Genomic DNA, 19,977 nt, shown 5'->3' on the forward strand with positions numbered 1-19,977 from the left:
TGGTGCCTGTCTAATATTTTAAGGGGAGGGGATTCCAAAGGGTAGGTGCCTCAACACTAAAGGTCCACTTCCTTTTAAAGGTTCTATTTTCTTTCAAAGAAATATAGGCTACGGCAGCAGATGTGCTGAGGGAAAGCCCTTTCCCTGCAGACCACTTTTGCAATCAAAACCATCGCCCCCCTACTTTCTCACCCATGTAGGAAAAATGGAGAGGTGTCTCCATCCAGGGAAGCATCTTGGGGAGGGAATTTGGTTCACAAAAATGTCCTGAAGGAAAAGGATTAATTACTCTTCCCCCTTACCAATGCTGCTGCAATCAACTTTATTGTCCCTCCCCTCAAGACATTACATATCCCCTCCAGATTGTTAGTTTGTGACTTAGGGTTGCTAAATAGCACTTACAAATACTGCAGTGGATGTTATTATCTAGCTCCCATCCCACAGTTGGTCACTCTGTCAGTGACTATTTTAGATTTCCAATTTAAACCCCCCACCACCAAACCCACCTCAGATTGCAGCAGTGATCAGTCTTACTAACCCCCCTCCAACTTCCTCCCAGCCCAAAGCCACTGTTCAACTGCATGCAGAAATCTTGGGATGCATGGATTTGCGTGAAGATACATTGCACTTTGCTCCTCACAGAGTATCAAATGACAACTTCAAATGAAACCAGGTCAGCAATGTCCCAGTCCAGATTTTTTTTTCTAGGGTCTTGACCCTGCTACTATTGGTAAATAGGAGTCCTGTATCAATGGACATCCTCCTGTTTGAGTATATTTCATAGCTTTATGTATTTAAGGAAGAACCACAGAGAAAATCAGAAAACTCATGGTAGCAAAGTGTTGCGGGTATATAGCATGTTTGCCTGAGATCAGACAGTCATACATCTGACAGGACGATGTATGCATGGAGTTAACAAAAATGAAAAGCCCATTCTTGAAATTTTGGAATGTCTCTATTTGTCTTCATTGTTTCACAGAGAGAATTATCTCTGAAGTATCAGGGCATCTATGCAAAACATGAGTATAAAAACGTTGGTAAAAGAAGACAAACATCTTCATTCATGCAGAGATTATACATTCAGAAATATACTCTGAAGTTGACATAAACTAGCAAACCCAAAGTATTTTAAATCAGCCATGTATATATGGATGGATACATTTATCAGTTTCAGTTTCTCATTTTTCCAGTCGGTTTGCCACATTTCCATATCAGTTTGCAACTGTTTTATATAAAAGGTCCTCATGAAAATTCATTGGCACTTCAATGTGCACTTCTTCCAATATACACATTTCTGCAAGCAAATGCAAATTTGTTTGTCATTTTCATTAGCATATGCATCTCTATGCACACTTTCCCTAATATAGCACTTTGCACACATAGTGTTGGTTGAAAAATTGCATCTCAAAATTCAGAGAAGTGTGAATTTTGAAAGATAGTTGTGTTTTGGTTTGTATATTGTTAGGTGTGAATTAGGCTCACATTAAAATGCAAACTGAACTCAAATTCTCTCCCATCCCTATACTTATTAACTGTAGAAGAAAAGGGGGCAACTCGATATATTGTTGCTCCTCCTCCTGCTCCAATTCTAGAATTCCCGATTTTATGCTTGCATTATTACTTCTCCTCCTTCTTGCTACATGGGACCATCCCAGGTACTTATTTAGGACCAGCAGCATAGACACATCAAACCCCTGCAGATGTGTTAAACAGAGCAATGCTATGAAGATGACATTATTTTAAAGAGCTACTTCAGGGCTATGAGGAAGAAAGAAAACAGTGTGTGTGTAGTCATTATAGAGCAACTGGCAAATGCATACCATACCAACACCTGGTCTTTCTTACACACACACACACACACAAGTTGGCACTCTTAGCCAGTGCCAAGATGACTAGCCTCTATGTTTACCACCACCACATGGCTGAAAAACAAAAAAGCAAGCAAGTGGCAACAAGCAAGCAAAGGCAAATATATTTTGCTTCTGCGATTTACCTTGGGCACAAGATACTGCTCGTCTGTACATGCCAATACATAGGCTTCAGCTCTGCCAAGCTCATTTTGAGGGAAGTGGGCATTCATTTCATCGCCATCAAAATCCGCGTTGTAGGCCTTGCAATTGGCGTAGTGAAGCCTCAGAACCTTCTCTTCAGGCAGAATCCTTGCCCGATGAGCTTGGATGGAGGGTTTATGAAGGCTTGGCTGCCGATTCAGCAGAAGGACATCTCCATTTTTTATATGGCGGCACACCTGCAAGAGATTTTAGTTCAGCCATATAAAAAACTTTCCAAGGGAATTAAGAATTGTTACAGTAGGAAACGAAACACGGTGGGGAGGGGATGGTACTGAAAAAGTAACAAAGGTAAAGATGCTAGTGAGCAAACAGAATATACAAACTGAAATGCTACAGAGGGAGCCAAGATACCATTTTTGGCGATGTGATCCTTACAGAGCGCACAGTTAGAGCCACAAAGCTTTCCCTCCTTCCTTCCTAAAGGCTGAACGAGATACAATCCAAGCCACTCCCCTCCTCTGCCTTGATGGTGGTATCTGCTGACCAAAACGGATGGGGCACTGGACTCTTAATGAATCCATTGCAGGGCAAAGGAGGGTTAAATGAGACTGGAGCCAAGTGAGAGAGAGGTGATTGTTGAGGTGAAGAGGAGGAAGCAGTCTGCTATGACAATCTCCTTCATCCCATCCCAGAGATTTTCAAATACAACAACATGAGACTTGGCATAAGAATCTCTTCATTCATATACTGAATTACAGGCAGGTGATACTGACTGAGGTGTGGGAGAGATCATGATATTATTTCCTAGTCCTAGGAAAATAGGTTCATATGGTCTGGTAAACTAGCAGAAAGAGAGTAGAAGTAGGGTGAACTCAGAATTTGCTTATCATCTTATGGCCCAGTGGATTACGTCTGCTTCTGTTTGGATCATCAGCTCATGGGGCTTCAGAGAGAAAGGCTCCCCCTGCCTAGAGAGGGAAAATGTGTTCCCTTGACTCAAGGTTGTAACACGCACTGAAGCATTCTTCTACTGAAAAAGGCTCCAGTGGGTGCAAAAAGAGAACCTATAGTATTTGATGAGGTGATGAAGTAGGGCCAAGTTATCCTGCGCATCTCCTTGCTCTAGATTTTACACCTGATGTTCCAAGATGGAGCAGCCCTTCTGAGGGAGTATGCCTACATCCCACTGGGTGGCTGACTACCAGAAGTCCTGTAATCTTCCATGATACAGATTGAGTCATCTAGCCAGGGTGGGTTTTTTAAAAGTCTTCCTACTCTTACCCTTGACACCATCATACACAGGTAGAACTTAAAAACTTTCCTAGCTTCTAGTCAGTGGTAGTCAACATGATGCCCTCCAGATGCTGTGGACTACAACTCTGATAATCCCTCACAATTAGTCATGCTTGCTCAGGCTGATGGGAATTGTAATTCACAACTTCAGGAGAGCACCATGTTTGCTACCCTGATCTTGGCAATGCCATTTTCCCTTTGGAATATCTATGTTTTGGGCTGATCTGCTGATCATCAAGGCTTGCAAAGTGCTGTCCACTGGGCTCTGCAAGCTGACAATTACTCTTTGCAGTTTGCAAAACACTGTTAGCTTGGTTTGATTTGAAACCACACAGGCAAAAATAGGTCACCTGGTGTCACTGTAATCAGGAGATTGACAGGTGGGCTACCCCACTCATCGAATTTGGCCCACAGCGGGGAGGGGGGGGAGATATACTGATTTGTCGCACTGGCTGGATCCAGTTCCCCACCTAGTCTAAACTAAGGACTGCACTGTATGCCAGAGAGATTTCTTGATTTAAATAACCATGCTCACAATTTTTATCCCTGGTTTTGGTGCCCCTGTGGAAGGAGTTAGGAGTTGCTTGGCTATGGCTTCTCTCTGGGTCTGGCTGGCTGTACTCAACATTGTACGAGACCCATCTTCACTGATGACCATGGAAGCACCTGGGTGCTCGTTGGGACCATTTATGACAGCTTGCCTCAATTCTTGGACATTCCAGGGAGTTACAGGTTGAGGATAGGTCAGTCTGGTAGCAAACACCTGCAATGAAGAAAAAGAAAAGGCAAGGATCAAGGTATTGTCCACAAGAAGAGAGATTAATTCATACACCTGCTGACATTTTGTGGCACAATAATACATTGGTGATTCATGACATGTGCAAAACAAAATCTACCAAAGTTATGGAAGGATACAAAAACACAAGCCCCCAAATCCCCACAATTATAAACCACTTTCTGTACTAAATAGGCTTCTCTTACCATAGGAATGCCGATTTCATTAGTCTGAATGTACATGTCAGGGCAAATGACTGACCGAGCAGCATAATCCACTCGCTTTCCCATCATGTGCTTACGGAACAGGCCATCCTTTTTCTCCAGAATCTTTATCATAAATGTTTCAAAGAGAGAAATAGTGTGTGTGTATCAGTTTCACTTTTTTGATCTATTCAGGTTTTCAGCAACAAGGTTTATAGAAATCTGTATGAAACTACCAGAGGAGTCAACTGGGGTTTTGACGCGAGGTGTCATCAATATATGAACGACACTCAACTCAAGTTCTCATTTACATTCAAGTAAATGTGGAAGTACTGAACTGCTGGATGAGGGCTAATAAAGTGAAACTCAATCCTGATTAATGTTCTGGGGGCACGTGGTTTGTCTGCTCAGGGAAGAAATACTGCTCAGCCTGTTACAAATGAGGGTCCACTCCCCCTAAAGCAGGGGTGGGGAAACTGTGGCCAGACGTTGGGCTCCAGCTCCAATCAGCTCTAGCCAGCAAGGCCAATGGTCAGGGATGGTGGGAGTTAAGAATCCAACAACATCTGAGGGCATCATGTTGGCTACCCTGGCCCTAAAGGATCAGGTTTAGTCTCAGGATGCTCCTAAATCCAACTTTGTCACTAGAGATCCAAGCAGCCTGTGTATCACTGGCTGATATGCTGCTGCAGCCTTCTGGACAGAGATAGCCTGGCCGTGGTAATCCATGCTCTGGTAAAACCCAGAATTGACTACTGTGGCACATTATTTTGGAGACTGCTTGGAAACGGCAGTTAGTAGCCTACCAGCTGTATTCTGAACTAACTGGGACTGAATGTTGGGACCATACCATGCCAGTGCTTAAAGAATTGCACTGGCTTCTGGTTTGGTTCACAGCACAATTTGAAGTGTTGGTGCTTACCTTTAAAGCCCTAACACGGCTTGGGACCTGAATATCTGAAGGAAAGCCCGTTCCCACATCAACCAGCCCAGCTGAGGACATTAGTGGAGAACTCTGCTCTGGGTGCCCCACCTCACCCTTGAGACAAGTAGTGACCAGAGAGAGCTTTTTTGGTGATGGTGCCCTACTCATGAAAATCCCTCTCTAGGGATGCTCTCCTGGTGCTGCCTCTGCTATCTTTTAGGCTCCATGTGAGGTTTTTCCCCTCCCAGGCCTGTCTCTTAAACTAGTTCATGTGCTGTTGGATTGCTGGTTTTATTAGGACTTATTTGTTTTGCTGTTGTTTGTATGTTATTGTGTCCTACCCTGGAATCTGTTTCACTGAAGAACAATTTACAAATACACAGAATAAGTGTCTGTATGGCACAGGAATATTTCAAAATACATCATTCCCTTCCCACAACTTTAGAATACCCAACAAAACACTCAATATTTTTATAACTCTCACCTGTCGTACACCAGGAAATTTATCAGATATTAATTTATCCATGTCACTGTCAAACACAATATTTACATGGCTCTGAAGACGAATCCAGATGTTGTAAAGCTTATCTGTAGAAGTTTGCCCTGGGATTGTCACCAGGACAGAACGGTCCAAGGGCTCTATGGGATGTTCTGCTATCTGTGGCGCATAAAACAAAAGAAAAGCAATGAGAGATCAAGTATCATCATGGTTTCACTGTTCACATTGAGAAATGCCTTGAAGTTGTGGTTAAGCATTTCTTTGGACTGCGCAAACAAAAGCATCAACAGCAGCTTCCAAGAAAAGAAAACTGCTAGAGAAAGAAACTGCAAGAAAAGAAAAGAGTGCTAGGATGGGGGGCAAAGCCATTAAGGAGTCCACGTCCCAGGTCTGGAAGGCTCTCTCTCTTTTTTCCTGAAGAATTTCCTGCCTTCAGAACACAGCCTTGCATTAAACAAGATTACATTTTTGAGACTGCCCACTGAGGTTCCTTGGGTTTGAAGCGCCCCCCCCCGTATCCTGCCATGTTTCTGAGCTGGGAAACACAGCAGGGAACCTTGCTGTTCCCTCCCTCATTGACGGGGGGCTAGCAGAAGTTATCCAAATGTTCCACTGCATGTTCTGCAACTGTCCTTTCTCCCTCAAGACAGCTGAAGGAACAGAGCAAGACCACTGCTTGGAGGATTGCTACTATCTGAAAGCCCCACAGATAGAAAGTCATAGATAGGGGGAATGGGGGCCAGCTTTCCACACTATTCCCTTCAAGTGTGCTTTCTAGCTTTAGAAACTATACTTCTTCACACATAAAGTTTACACAAACTCCTCTCTTCCCTCTTCTGGCCTTTTGCTTTAGATCCACCAGCTGACGTCCCAGAATGCCCAGAAATTACACAGTGAAATCACAGCTTACATAACCCTATGGGGAAGAAAAGCCATCCAGGGAGCCACCAGTGGCAAGTTCAAATCCTACCTTGGAAGATCAACGTTAGGGGTGGGGAACCTTTGGCCCTCCAGATGTTGCTGAACTGCAACTCCCATCAGCCCCAGCAAGCAAAGCCAAAAGCCAGGGATGACGGGAGTTGTAGTTCAGCAACATCTGGAGGGCCAAAGGCTCCATATCCCTAAGCTAGATGGATCAAAGGTCTGACTCGATAAAGACAGCTTCCTGTGTTTCTAACATCAGGGACAGTCCACCGTTCAGCTATGTACTTCACCCTGTCCATGTTCAGTGGCTTCCCTGAAGATGCATCTGACTAAGTGAGCTCTGCCACCCCCCACCCTACCACAATTAGGTAACAATAAATTTGTTAGCCTTTAAGGAGCTACCTGGAGCTGCTGTTTTTGCTGCAAATTATTTCCAAGCCAGGTTACACATACACATCACTTCTCCCCTGCAGATCAGCCCCCCCCACCACTCCACTGTCACTTTGTACTGAAGAAGCAGCTGGCAGCGTTCCCAAATCTATGTTTGCTGCAAAAAAGTGCACTGCTGATCCACCCTAACAGACAGAAAAAACTAAAAACGGCACCACCTCTGTGACTATCTGGCTTTCCGCATGCAACCTCAGGAACATCAACAAAACATCAGAATGCACTTCACGAAAGCTGCACAAGGAAGTCTAAAAACCTCCATGGATTTTACACAGATGTTATTGCTCCTGAAGAGATCCTGACCTTACCATCTGGATGTCTCCTCCTTCAGTTTGCATTGACTGACACTGTTCCTGAGCCATGAAAGCCAGAAGCTTCCGAGTCAGGTGAGCATCCTTCATCACAGCTTGCAAGTTTACAGTCTGACCATTTGCAAACATCTGGTCTCCAATACAACTCACAGGACGATACCTATAGCCAGAGATAAACAATACCTTCTTTCTAGAGCTGCTAAAATCATTACTGTAAATCATGAAAGCCTTTCAAGACCACATTGTGAAATAAAGTCCAAAAGAGCTTCATTACCTAGAAGGTGGGACAACAAGCTTATCTAGGAAGAACATATCAGGATTGAAACTTGAATCACCAGCAACTGCCATGCCAGAGAAAAGTTTGCAAAGGAAAAAACCTAAACAGAACAAAGAAGTATTAGCATCCCTGCTGCATTTAAACCAGAGCCATCACAAGAACCGGATATTTTTACAAACTGTACTCAAAACACAGACACAGTACTACAGGATATATTTTCCTACATAGCCATTTGGCAGTCTCCTGTGTATGCAAGGCTATTATCATCAACATCATTTATATCCTCATAAAGCCATTAAAACTGGCATTATTAATCTTCTGGTGCTACCAGAAGACCACAGCGTATGGGCAACAGGGTCAAACCCTACTATGAGATAACATGAGGAAGCTGCCTCAGATTGTAGATTTGGGGCTCTAATAAGGCTGGCAGACTGGGAAACAAACAAATCTGGCCCACAGGGCAAAATCCAGTGGAAAGTTCTCTTGCTCAAACTTACTTGAAATGACCAGGAGCTGCATGGAGCACAATTCCCAACCATTTCAGTCAACCTTTGTTAGGAAAACATCCTACTGGACATCTTAATCAGCTGCAATTTGGACTTTCTGCTTTGGGCACCATCATGTCTGAGCTGAGCCCTTGTGTACAGTGTCACTAGTGTAGATGAAGCACAAGCTACTCCACTTGCAAAATGAGCAATGTTTTCAATTATTTCTGCCTGCCAGAGATGGAAGGGACCATACACCATTTCCTCGTATCTGGAAAAGGCAAATGTAGCACCTCTCAACCATCCAAGATATCTCAATGTCAAAAAAAAAGGAGTTCTCAAAAGAAAAAAAGGGGGGGGGTCAAACAAACCTACAACAAAAAATATTCTACGTACCTGATCCACAAATTTGGGCAGATGCAACATAAACTCCAAGGCATTGCATCAAGCCTGCAAGGGTTTTTTTCTGGGTGGGAGGAGCCATCAATTATGAATAGAGACTGAGCAATTTTACTCACTTACCTTCATTCTTCCACAAAGCTTCAAAGTGTTTTTTGGCAATAGCAGGTGTCATATAGCCTCGTTTTCCCAGCTGAGTTTCATCTATGGCTGAGGAGTTAGTGTATGGATTTAAAAAAAACACCTTAAAAATCAATCTCAAGCTATTTCTAAAATTCCATTCAACTGAGCCAAAAACACACTAATAAAATTGATTAATACCAGCAGCACTCAATAGCACTCCTAGTGGAGAAGCTGCACACACAATAAGTAAGCTTAACTTCTAAATTTTTTGTCTTATCTAATCATCGGGTCTTTAATAGCCAATTACACAGGAATATCTCCAAGAAAATACAAAGATGTATTTGTATGAACTTTCAGTCACAGATATGCCACATGACTGGGTCATCATCAGGACTTCAAAACTGATGAAAACCTGTCAGAATACAGTAGGGCCCCACTCATATGGCAGGTTTACACTGTAAAGCGGAATTCATTGAATAGAATGGTGCATGATGCCCGAAAACCGCCATAAAAGCGGAACAAGCGCTGTATGAGTGGGGCTTTAGTCTAATTGCATTCTATTGAGACTGCTGTATTAGCGAAGCGCCGTAAAGCAGGACCCTACTGTACATCCTTAGTATGTATCAGGTGAGAGGGAGCAGAACTGCAAATAAGATCTGCTTCAAGCTCCTTGAAAGAAATGGCACCAGAGAGTACCTCTAACACGCTTCACACTGATGCAACCGCTGTCAGGTTTGGGCCAAAACTAGTCTTATAATTAAGTTGCAATAGCTGCCCAATATTTAATTTGGGGTGAACCCTGAAATTTTTATTTCTCTCATTTTTTGACCTACCTACATTAAACAAAGAATTAACCATTTTAATTGGTTTCACCAAACTTCTAGTGCAGTGTTTCCCAAACCTTTTTTATTTTTTTGTTGCTGGACTACAACTCCCATCAGCCCCAGCCAGCATGACCAATGGTCAGGAATTATGGGAACTGTAGTCCAGCAACAAAAAAAATAAAAAAGGTTTGGGAAACACTGTTCTAGTGAATGGAATGGACTGCCTTCAAGTCGATTCCACCTTATGGCGACCCTATGAATACGGTTTTCATGGTAAGCGGTATTCAGAGATGGTTTACCATTGCCTTCCTCTGAGGCTGAGATGCAATGACTGGCCCAAGGTCACCCAGAGAAGGGATGTAGGGAGCCCTTACTACTCTATTCAGAGGGTGAGCAACTGGCGGTCGCCAGAGGGTTTCCGGAGAGGTGCCCTCCCCACCCCACAGCCTAGGTTTTGCTGCAGGGTGGGGCTGTCTGCTCCACTCTCCGCTGACCAGAAGGACACTTCATGGTAAGTCCAACTTTCTGTTCTCGGTCAGCGGAGGAGTGGAGCAGACAGGAATGGGATGTACCTGAGCAGTGACCCCCCTTTATATCCTTGGGTGGGAGCAAACCTAGGGCACCACCCTCTGAAGAACCCTTCTGCTAAAGGCATCTTCAGCAGAAGCAAATTTATCCAGCTTGTAGTATTTGATGGAGGTGGATGGGTGAGCCCAGGTGGCGGCTTTGCAGATTTCCACGAGTGAGGCATCCTTGTGGTGGCAGCCCCTCTGAGTGTGCAGTGATTCCTGGAGAGGGAGCTCTGCCTTTTGCCTGTTAGGCCTTAACTACATAATCCCTCACCCAGTGGCTGATGGTGGACCTGGACACCTTTAATCCCTGCGCCCCTTGTTTAAAAGACACGGACAGGGCCTGAGACCTCCTGAATGGTTCTGTACGGTCCAGGTAGATCCAAAGTGCCTGCCTGACATCGAGTTTGTGCCACTTCTTCTCCCTGCGATGGACTGGGTTGGGGCAGAAGTTGGGTAGAGAAATGTCCTGTCCCCTGTGGAATGAGGAATTGACCTTGGGTAGAAAACTGGGATCAGGGTGAAGAACCACCTTGTCTGGGTGAAAAATGCACAGCTCCTCCTGGATGGAGAGGGCCCCCAGCTCCCCCACCCTCCTGGCTGAGGTGATTGCCACCAGAAAAACTGTCTTGAGGGCGAAGTCCTTGATTGGTATTGAACGTGCTGGTTCAAATAGATGTTGTGAGAGACCTCTAACGACTAACGAAAGATTCCAGGAGGGAAACCTGTGTTGCACTGGAGGTGACAGCAGGGTTGCCCCTCGGAGAAAGTGTTTGACTTGAGGGTGAGAGGAAATGGAATGGCTCCCCACCGTCAGAAACACACTGCCTAGGGCCGCTACCTGTCTCTTGAGCGTGTTGGGGGCTAGCCCCTGGTCCAGACCGTCTTGCAGGAAGTCAAGAATGGTGTGAATGTGACATTCCGCAACAGGTAACTGTTTGCATCTACACCACCTGTTGAACGCCTTCCATATGAGGTTACAAATTCTATAGGTGGATTGTTTGCGAGATGCCAGAATGGTGGAAACAACCCTCTCAGGCAGCCCCTCTTCACTTAGCCACTGCAGCTCAGCCTCTGAGCGTGAAGCTGGAGCCACTCTCGGTCTGGGTGAAGGATGGGTCCTTGTGAGAGGAGATCCGGTCTGGAGGGAAGACGCCATGGCGGACTGGAGCTGAGGTCCACTAGGTTGGAAAACCACAGTCTCCATGGCCAGTGTAGAGCCATCACTATCACCTGGGCCTGGAGAACTCTGATTCTGCACAGCACCTTGGACAGAAGAGGTAGAGGCGGTAAGGCGTAGAGGAGTCCCCAAGACCAGGGGGCTGACAGGGCGTCTATGTCCTGGGCATGTGGATCCCAGCCTTGTGCCATGAACTGGTCCAGCTGGGCATTCACCGATGAGGCAAACAGGTCCATGCATAGGGAGCCCCCACTTCCGAGTGATCTCTAGGAACACGTCCTGGTGAAGGGCCCACTCTCTCTGGTGGACTTGTTCCCGGCTCAGTCAGTCGGCTTGTGTGTTCAGGATCCTCTGTACATGTATGGCCGAAATGGAATCCAGGTGCCTTTCTGCCCATTGGAACACCAGGTTGGTCTCCCTCTGAAGAGGGCCTGATTTTGTGCCCCCTTGATTGCAGACATGCGATTTGGCTGTCACATTGTCGGTGTGTACTAGTACATGAGTCTGATAAATAAGGGGTAGGAAACTCCTAGAGTGCTAATCAGATTGCTCTGAGCTCCAACCAGGTGATTGACTGGCACTGCTCCTGCACTGACCACTTTCCCTGTGCGATGCTAGTTAGTGACGGGTGCTGAGAGTTGCTAGGAGATGCCCTGTTCCCTTCACAGACCTTCAATCTGAGCAACTGACTGTTAAACCACTCTGGCCACTGGAGCTCTATCAGGGGAATAGGAGTCTCCTCTCAGCACCCTTTACAAACTACACTTCCCAGGATTCTTTGGGGGAAGTCATGACTGTCTAAAGTGAAATAAAGGTCTGGTGTGGCGCCCTGATTAACCAAGCCAAGCAGCTGCGAGTCTGACTTTTAGAACGCTGACAGCTGGTTCTTACTACATGCCAGACATTATCATTCAGTTGCATGTAAAATTTCTTAAATTAATTAAAAATCAGCCAGGCAGTTTTTTTAACTTTTAAACTGCAGAAGATGAAGGTCAGAGTATGGGGCAAGGTCAGTATTAGGATTACAGGTACTCTGTGAACATGGCTGATTTTTAATGAATTCCAACAGATTATGAGAACTCTGACAGAAAAAAGTCCAAAAGGGCTCTGGGTTTTTTTCTCTCCTTTACACTTTGAACTCTTAATTCTTTCTGACTATTTTGTGTATCGCCATGAAAATTGAAAGGGTTGTTAAGCAAGCATTTCTGAGTTCAGGACTATAGGTTTTGTAAGGTTTTGATTTGAAATGAGCTTATGGGAAGCATCAGAATGGCATGGGGGGTATTTTCAGTTAAACATTGCGGAATGCGAAAAATCCATGCTGACTCTAGTATATAGCCACTCTCGTTGGCTGTATAATTATACAAAATACATGACATTGTTAGGTCATAAACCTATTTTGGGGGCTTTAACTTGTCCCAAATGTATTGTGCCTTAACTCAGCACAATTACATTTGTAACCATTACATACTACAACTTTCACAGCAGTGTTTCTTAAGGGGGGGGAGGGGAAGCATATGTTTCCAAAAATATGTACAACGGAAGTGAGTAACAAAATTATCAGCATTTGAAATGTTTTGTTCAGAAGATGAAAAGATCTTAGGCAGCTTATTACATGTTCTGCACATCATCACGGGTGTGCAGTAATTCAGTATTATTATGGGAGCCAGATTTGAAGGGGGCATGGGATTTTTATGTTAAGATAAAAGGGGGCATGGGTTAAAAAAGGGTAAGAAACACTGCTCTGAGTAATGTATGAGACTGTGAAGACATGCACTAAGAAAAAAATGTTCTTTTAAAAATCCACTAATAGTTACGTCAGCTGGCCTCTCATTCAGGAAATCAAAAAGCATTTCAAATCAAGTTTGAAATTTCAAGTGAACACTCCATGGCATGGTTATGTATCATAAAATGCTCATCAATGTCAAGTTATAATTTTTTTAAGTAACATTTCAACAGAACAACATACATACTTGCTGCTTCCTCCACTATCATCTGTTTGCCTGACTTCTGTATCACCACAGTGGGATAAGTCACTGTGAGTTTGCTATTATGCTCTTTTCGGACAAGTGATCTTCCCGCTCTCAAAGAAAAAAAAGAAAAAAAGGCAACATTAGAATCATTCAAAACAGCATACAAAATTGTAGCACTTATTGCTGAGAAGAGGAAAGAAACAGCCCATAAAAAGTTACTTAGTTTCTGATCAAATGGATATACTCACTTGCAGTTTGGACATCTCTTTGAACCCATGTGTGATTTCCAAAATTGGGAGATAAGCTTACACCTACACTCACATACGTTTTTTACCTAAAACAGGAGAAATAACAGCACACATTTCACCGTGACATGCAGAACTCCTAATAACCTACAATTTAACCAGTTTAAGTTGAAACATTCATTATTCACAAAAGCAGTGGCAGTCTTCCCCGGACATGGGCAAATTTAAGGCATAGAGGTACTGATCCTGGATACAACCATTTGGGGCAATTACAACAGCACGTTTTCTAACCACCAAAACAGAAAGGTTGCTAATCATATATGTGATCACTTGATTCACACATCACATTTCACCGTACAAGGCTAGGACCATTCACACAACTGAATATGTATTGCATCCATCCACACCCGGACATTAACTGAGCAGACCAAGACTAGCCACATCATACATGTGAAATTCTCTCTTATGCACTGGTGCATCAGTGGCCCCAAGACGTATTTTTCATTGTTGACATTCCCCCCAGTTATAACATTTTCAAAGAGTTAAGGAAAATTCCTGAATGTTTGTTGCCAACTTTGTTATGCTTGATCTAGAAGATCCTCCAGATTGAGAGATCAAACTCTTCTTAGTTTGACTATAGAGGCATTGCACAAACAGAAGCTCTTGAGCCTACTATCCTTTTCTACATGGTTCCATCCAAGAATGCCATTTGGCTGATTGTCAGTTAATCAATTCAGTCCCTACAACCTCATACCTGCATATTCTTACACATGGGTTTGTAGTGACATATCTTGAGTGTCTGTTTGCCTGCCTCACTAACAATGCAGCCATTTACATGCCCCAGCATGTATGACATTGCAAATGAAATATATTTTAGTTGAACATGTTGTAATCTTAAGGTCTGAAAGATATTCAAAAGATAATTGTATGGAAAATTATATTAAAAAACCTCACCAGAGTTAACAGGAAAAAGAGAGAATCTAAAATTCCCTTGGCTTCTACAAGCAAATTTTGTTAACAAGCGACAAGAGCAGTTCTCTTACAGTTGCTAGCCTGTCATTATATTTGCATTACTGTGTGGTATAGAAAGATAGAGGAACAAAAAATGCTTTTTATCTCATATTGAAAAATTCATATTTAATGTAATTTGAGCAAAACTTCTCACTGCAAATTCTTCAACAACTAGTACAGAAGAATTTTTGTTCTAAAGTAAGCTCAAAACAATAGCCACATTAATAAAGAAGAACTGCAAGCTTGCCTCAAACATGGAAGTGTGACCAAGGTGCTCATTTGAAACAGCACAAACAGTAGTCTATAATACTTTTTTTCTTACTTACATGTGCACCTTGTTCTCTTAATTGGTTATTTTGGAGCATTTCCACTGTGTGCAGAGCCAGCACTTCTTCGACGTCTGCACCAGGCGTGCCTGGATTTTCTTCTAAAAACTGAAAGAAACATTCAATCAGAAACCTTCTGAATGCTCTCAGAACAAACTGAGAAGAGCAAAGCTTACCCTATTTAGGATGGCCTCAAGATCATGGACTGCTTGAAGCAACCCGACTTCAAGAAGCTTCAGCTGGTTAAGCAGTAAATGAATCACAACCCGCGTGCATGTCAGATGGCAACAGCTCAAACATGAACCTCGTATCAGAAGGAATAATTTCTAAGGAGATAGAATAGTTGGTTTACCATCCAACTTTGTAACATTTAATTAGAGTTTTACAAATGTTCAAAGTGCATTGCATATTTATTTTTGTTGAAATCCTTCCAAAAACCTTGAAAGGTAGGTCAGTATTACCCAGTACAAAAATTTATTAACATACTAATAAATGCAACACAGAAGCACCACATCCATCCATGCCATCTAGAATACAAGAAATTAACAATGCCATAAATGTACTTACATCAAAAAAGAGAGGATTATAGACAGTGAGAGGCAGTTCTATGTGACCCAAATGACCTGGGCAGTTATTGAAGTCCTGCATGCAGGTAGCGCACACTTCTTTGTTGTGAAGAGGTCCCAAAGACAAATCATATAGTCCATTTGGTGATGGAGTTCTTGCATTATCCAGAAAAAGTGGATTGGTTATCGATTTTACACTCAGCTTCCTAAACACAAAAGCAAAGTTAGATATGCAGCAGCAAAGATTGTACATCCTTGAACTTCACAAGATAACAACTAAATTTTATCATAAAGTCAGCGTAGGGAAGAACAGTGAAAAGAGAATTCTTATCATCTGTTGGTTTTGCAAAAGGTTCACAGCTTGTCTGTGTTAAGTCTTCGCTGTATTACATTTTCAGTTAAAAGTCACCAACCACTTTACCCAGAAGAGCTCTGGTGTCAAAGACCTTGGGTTCTATTGAATGCTGGTGTATCGCCAGATGAACAGACTTCTGTTTGTGCAATGGAACTTGCCTAATTCTCTTCTAAAGCAGGGTTGCTTTGATAAAATCAAATTGATTTAAATCACTTCTCTGGACTCAATTTTAATGATTTTAATCACTAGTAAGGAAAATTCTATTTAATCATCATTTTTAGTCAAAGTACATTATTGTTTAACATAACGTGAATATATATTCAGAGATGTCGGTTTCATTAGAAGAACACATGAAGAAATTATTCTGAATGGTTTTCAGATTACTTTTCATCAAAAAGTGGGATGATAATTTGGTCATTTTAGTAGTAAAACAGAATGAACTTGTGAAGGCATTCAGGAGATGAACCAGCTTCAGCTGTTCAATTAAACATGATACTTCTGTCATGATATGCCAGAATCACCACTACCACCAAACAGGCTTTGAAACTGTACTAAGAAGATTGTTTATTCTTCTGATTAGTTTTCTTCTTCAACAAACAATTTTAATGAAGCATGCATATGTTTTGAACGGTTAGTTATTTCAGTTTTTAGATAAATGTAAAGTTCTTTAAAAAATAAAATGTAGTCAGTTTCAACCAAGTCAGCATGAGAAACTCAAAATATTGAGTGGTAGAGTTAACTTAGTCTTCTTCACCTTTGTCTTCCTTATTCATTGTCTGGAAAAGAAATACAAGCTTTCCTGCTTTTTCAGTTGCCAACTTATTTCTCAATTTAGAATAAACTAGCCCAAAGGTAAATATACATGTATCTACACCTGCAGAAGCTACCGCTCTCAAGAGCTGGATTACCATTTCAATGATCTCCTATTGTTCGATCTACTCTATCTCACCAAATTCTCTTTCATTTACCTTCTCTATCTTTGTACTCAGAGAGAGGCAAGGCCTTGAGAGAGAGAGTGAGCTAGCGTGCACTTCATGTACACCACCTGCAGAATAGGTGATCTTCCATCTCCACAAACTGCTGTTAACAGATTCATAGAATATAATTCAAAGTTGTATGATTAGTAGTCATGACGATATCTTTGATGTAGGCTCTTTTTTTGCTAATTGTTTTAAGAAAATTTTGAAATCTGATTTAATTTTTTAAAAATCTGATCTAAAAAATCAATTTTAATTTTTTAAAAAATCATTTTTCCCAGCTTTATTCTAAAGTGATCAGAACTGATGACCATCACCCAACATCTCATGGGAGCAAATTCTATAGTTATACAATAAGTGAAGTATTTCCTCTTGTCTGTCCTGAGTCTCCCACCACTCAACTTTATTAGATGACCCTGGGTTCTCATATTATGAGAAAGGTGGAAAAAATATCCATATCCACTTTCCACACCACACAATTCCAACTTTACTCGTCTTTTTTCTAAGCTAATAATCCCACCTTTCCTCACAGGGGACATGCTCCAGCCCACTGATAATTTTGGTTGCCCTTTTCTGAAAATTTTCCAGCTTGACAATATCCTTACGAGGGTGGTGACTAGAACAGTTCACACAGCATGACATTATACATTTGTAAAAATGCATTATATTAAGTTTTTTAAAAAAATAATCCTAACAATTCCCAACATGGATTTCACCCTTTTCAACATGCTATCAATCACAGCCCTAAAATCCCTTTCCTTTGCTAGTCAGTCACTGCCAGCTCAGACTCCATCAGTGTACGTGTGAAGTTGTTCGTTTGTTTTGTCCCAACATGCATCACCTTACAATGAACTGCATTTGACATTTTAATGCCCATTCCCCCAGTTTAGAGATATCCTGTTGGCGCACTTTCTGTTTTAATCATCTTTAATAATTTGGTGTCATCAGCAAACGTGGTCTCCTCACTGCTCACCCCTAACAACAGATCATTTATGAATAAGTAAATTGGTCCCAACAGAGATCCCTGGAGGACCCCACTTCTTACATCCTTCGATTATGAGAATTGTGTCTACTTACTTCATACTCTCTACAGTACTTCCTGTTCTTTGACGAGTTACTGATCCATAAGAAGACTCTCTTCCTAACCCATGACTACTAAGTTTGCTCCAAAACCTTTGGTGACGGGCTTAGTCAAAGGCTATTTGAAAGTCCAAGTAGTAGACATGGAGTGGATCTACTGTTTTGCTTTTTAGTAAGCCGGATGATGCAACTCAAAAACTGTAAAATAATATGTAATATATTGATTGTAGCCTCGTTAGTGGCTCAGTACTAGAAAAATCAGCCATTCGTGAAAATGTAGGTGTGGAAAAAAGAAGTGTGGCATAGGATTTGAATACATAAAATGACATAATACAAAGAGACTTCCTTTGGGTAGAAGCTAAAACAGAAATGTATTTTTCTGAATGTTCGTATTGTTTTATACATCATTGGAATAGACACAGAAATGTTAAAAGAACTGTCTATTATTAAAGTACTAAAGAAGTTAAGACTTTTTTATTTAGAACTACGAGAACTCGTTTATCAGCAGGGAGGGCTGAGTTATTCTTAATATTAGTTTTATACAGCACAGGTCAGTTATGGGTCTGCATATATCCAGCTCCTAAGAGATCTGCACTAAAATGGAAACAGCTAAGGCTGTAGTACCTATACTTGGCCCAGATGATTTCTACACAAAACCTTTCAAGATCATGCAGAAATATAGGTATCCTTGTTTCACATCTGCAGCCTGATCTTAGTCGCATTTACTAGGATGTAAAATTTATATCCATAACTACAGTTCTAAGCTTAAAAATATACGGTCTCTAGCAGTTACAGCAAGGGTAACCAAACGTAGTGTCCTCCCGATCTTGTTGACTACAGCTCTCATCATTCTTGACTATTGGTCATGCTAGCTCGGGCTGATGGGAGCTGGAGTCCAACCAAGTCAGAAAGGTACCACACCCGAGAAAAGGATTTGCTTTATTAAGCACAGGTTCACATCTACCATCACTGGGACAAGTAGAAGTTTCAGGTAGGTTCCCCAAGAAAGGGAGAATCCAAAGCACTTCACAAAAGAGTACATTATTGTTATGACACCACAGCATTCTTTCTTGCTCTGTCTAGCCTTTGCATCTCTACGGTCAGCCCTGGCGTACCGTATCTCCGCGGCAGTGTACATTCCAAAGGATAAGCCCGTCAGCCGCCGCCACGGCGCCTCCTTCACCGCCATTGTCCGGGAACTCGGGCCCCTTGCGAGGCGGGCACGCGAACGAGCAGAACAGACTGGAGACGGGCCGCGGATCACACGTGCCGAGGAAAAGGCAGAGGCAAGCCCAAACAACGAGTTCCGGTTCCTGCCTCTTCCTCTTCCGGCACGATCCGCCCGGGAAGCATAGCCGACATGGCGCTTCGATGGCTGCGGCTGAGGTCGTGCGGCCATAAAGGGCTATCGCCGAGCTGCCTGGTTGGTTCGGGGCCGCCCGGCTCCTTCGCGGAAGGGAACACCAGGTAAGGCCTAGAGGGAGGAGTGAAGGGCGCGAAGTAAGTGGGGGTCCGCCGATAGTGGCCAACGGCAAGGCTGAAGCGCGTTGGGAGCATTGCGCACCATAGAGGCAGAAGGGTAGAGGAACGCGGGGCGCGCGGATGTGAGGGCCTTTTCGTTTTACGCTGTTCTAGTGGCAGGCCGCCATGTGTCTGGACGCAGGTAAAACGAACACTGGCGGCGAGTCTGTATCCAGTTAGGTTTGGGTTGAGAAGGGGCGAGGGGGTGGCTAATTGAACTAAATATGTCTTTGTTGCTGAAAAGATTGTGCGTGTGTTTGATGGAGTCTCTTTTGTTGCGCTGTTTTGAGCACGACATACCTAATACCGCTTCTTAACCAAGCAATGAGCATCTGCACGGCCTCAATGCTATTGAAGTTGGAACAGATTTGTGTTGGTACGTAAACACAGACCAGAGCGGATGTTAGGGGAACCCTCAACTTTATCAGTAATTATTGAAAAGCCACCAGCCGTACTATATTTGGCATAAGGCAAGGTCGAGCCCCCTGAATCCCAAGTCATGCTATTCAGGAGGATCCCCTTATTCTCCATAGAGCCTCCTCAGGGGACTGGAGGGAGTGGGGAAATAACCTTTCCATGATCTTCCTTGTGCCCACAGTTTTCAGGGTCCAAGGTATTGTCTTTATTTTATAACAAAAATAATCGTCATACTGTGTATTGGTAGAACGTTGGGAAAA

General features: G+C 42.9%; 2 protein-coding genes across 2 annotated transcripts in view; one reads left to right on the forward strand and one right to left on the reverse strand.

The window, feature by feature from the left end:
* Positions 1-19,120, reverse strand: part of POLR1A (RNA polymerase I subunit A) — a 50,773-nt gene extending 31,653 nt beyond the window's left edge. The window contains exons 1-13 of the mRNA XM_061590868.1: positions 18,895-19,120; positions 15,369-15,573; positions 14,978-15,127; positions 14,802-14,909; positions 13,468-13,553; positions 13,220-13,329; positions 8,674-8,760; positions 7,664-7,766; positions 7,387-7,549; positions 5,693-5,866; positions 4,287-4,409; positions 3,841-4,068; positions 1,994-2,248 (exon numbers count right to left, since the gene is read on the reverse strand). Of these exons, the coding sequence (XP_061446852.1) occupies positions 1,994-2,248; positions 3,841-4,068; positions 4,287-4,409; positions 5,693-5,866; positions 7,387-7,549; positions 7,664-7,766; positions 8,674-8,760; positions 13,220-13,329; positions 13,468-13,553; positions 14,802-14,909; positions 14,978-15,127; positions 15,369-15,573; positions 18,895-18,968 (1,866 nt within the window). The 5' untranslated portion in view covers positions 18,969-19,120. The remainder of the gene's footprint in view (positions 1-1,993; positions 2,249-3,840; positions 4,069-4,286; positions 4,410-5,692; positions 5,867-7,386; positions 7,550-7,663; positions 7,767-8,673; positions 8,761-13,219; positions 13,330-13,467; positions 13,554-14,801; positions 14,910-14,977; positions 15,128-15,368; positions 15,574-18,894) is intronic.
* The window catches only part of PTCD3 (pentatricopeptide repeat domain 3), a 30,816-nt gene continuing 29,900 nt past the window's right edge, over positions 19,062-19,977 (forward strand). Inside the window, exon 1 of the mRNA XM_061590875.1 lies at positions 19,062-19,246. Coding sequence (XP_061446859.1) covers positions 19,140-19,246 — 107 coding nt within the window. The 5' untranslated portion in view covers positions 19,062-19,139. The remainder of the gene's footprint in view (positions 19,247-19,977) is intronic.

The sequence above is a fragment of the Rhineura floridana genome, chromosome 11, assembly GCF_030035675.1.
Source record: "Rhineura floridana isolate rRhiFlo1 chromosome 11, rRhiFlo1.hap2, whole genome shotgun sequence".
NCBI lineage: Eukaryota > Metazoa > Chordata > Lepidosauria > Squamata > Rhineuridae > Rhineura > Rhineura floridana.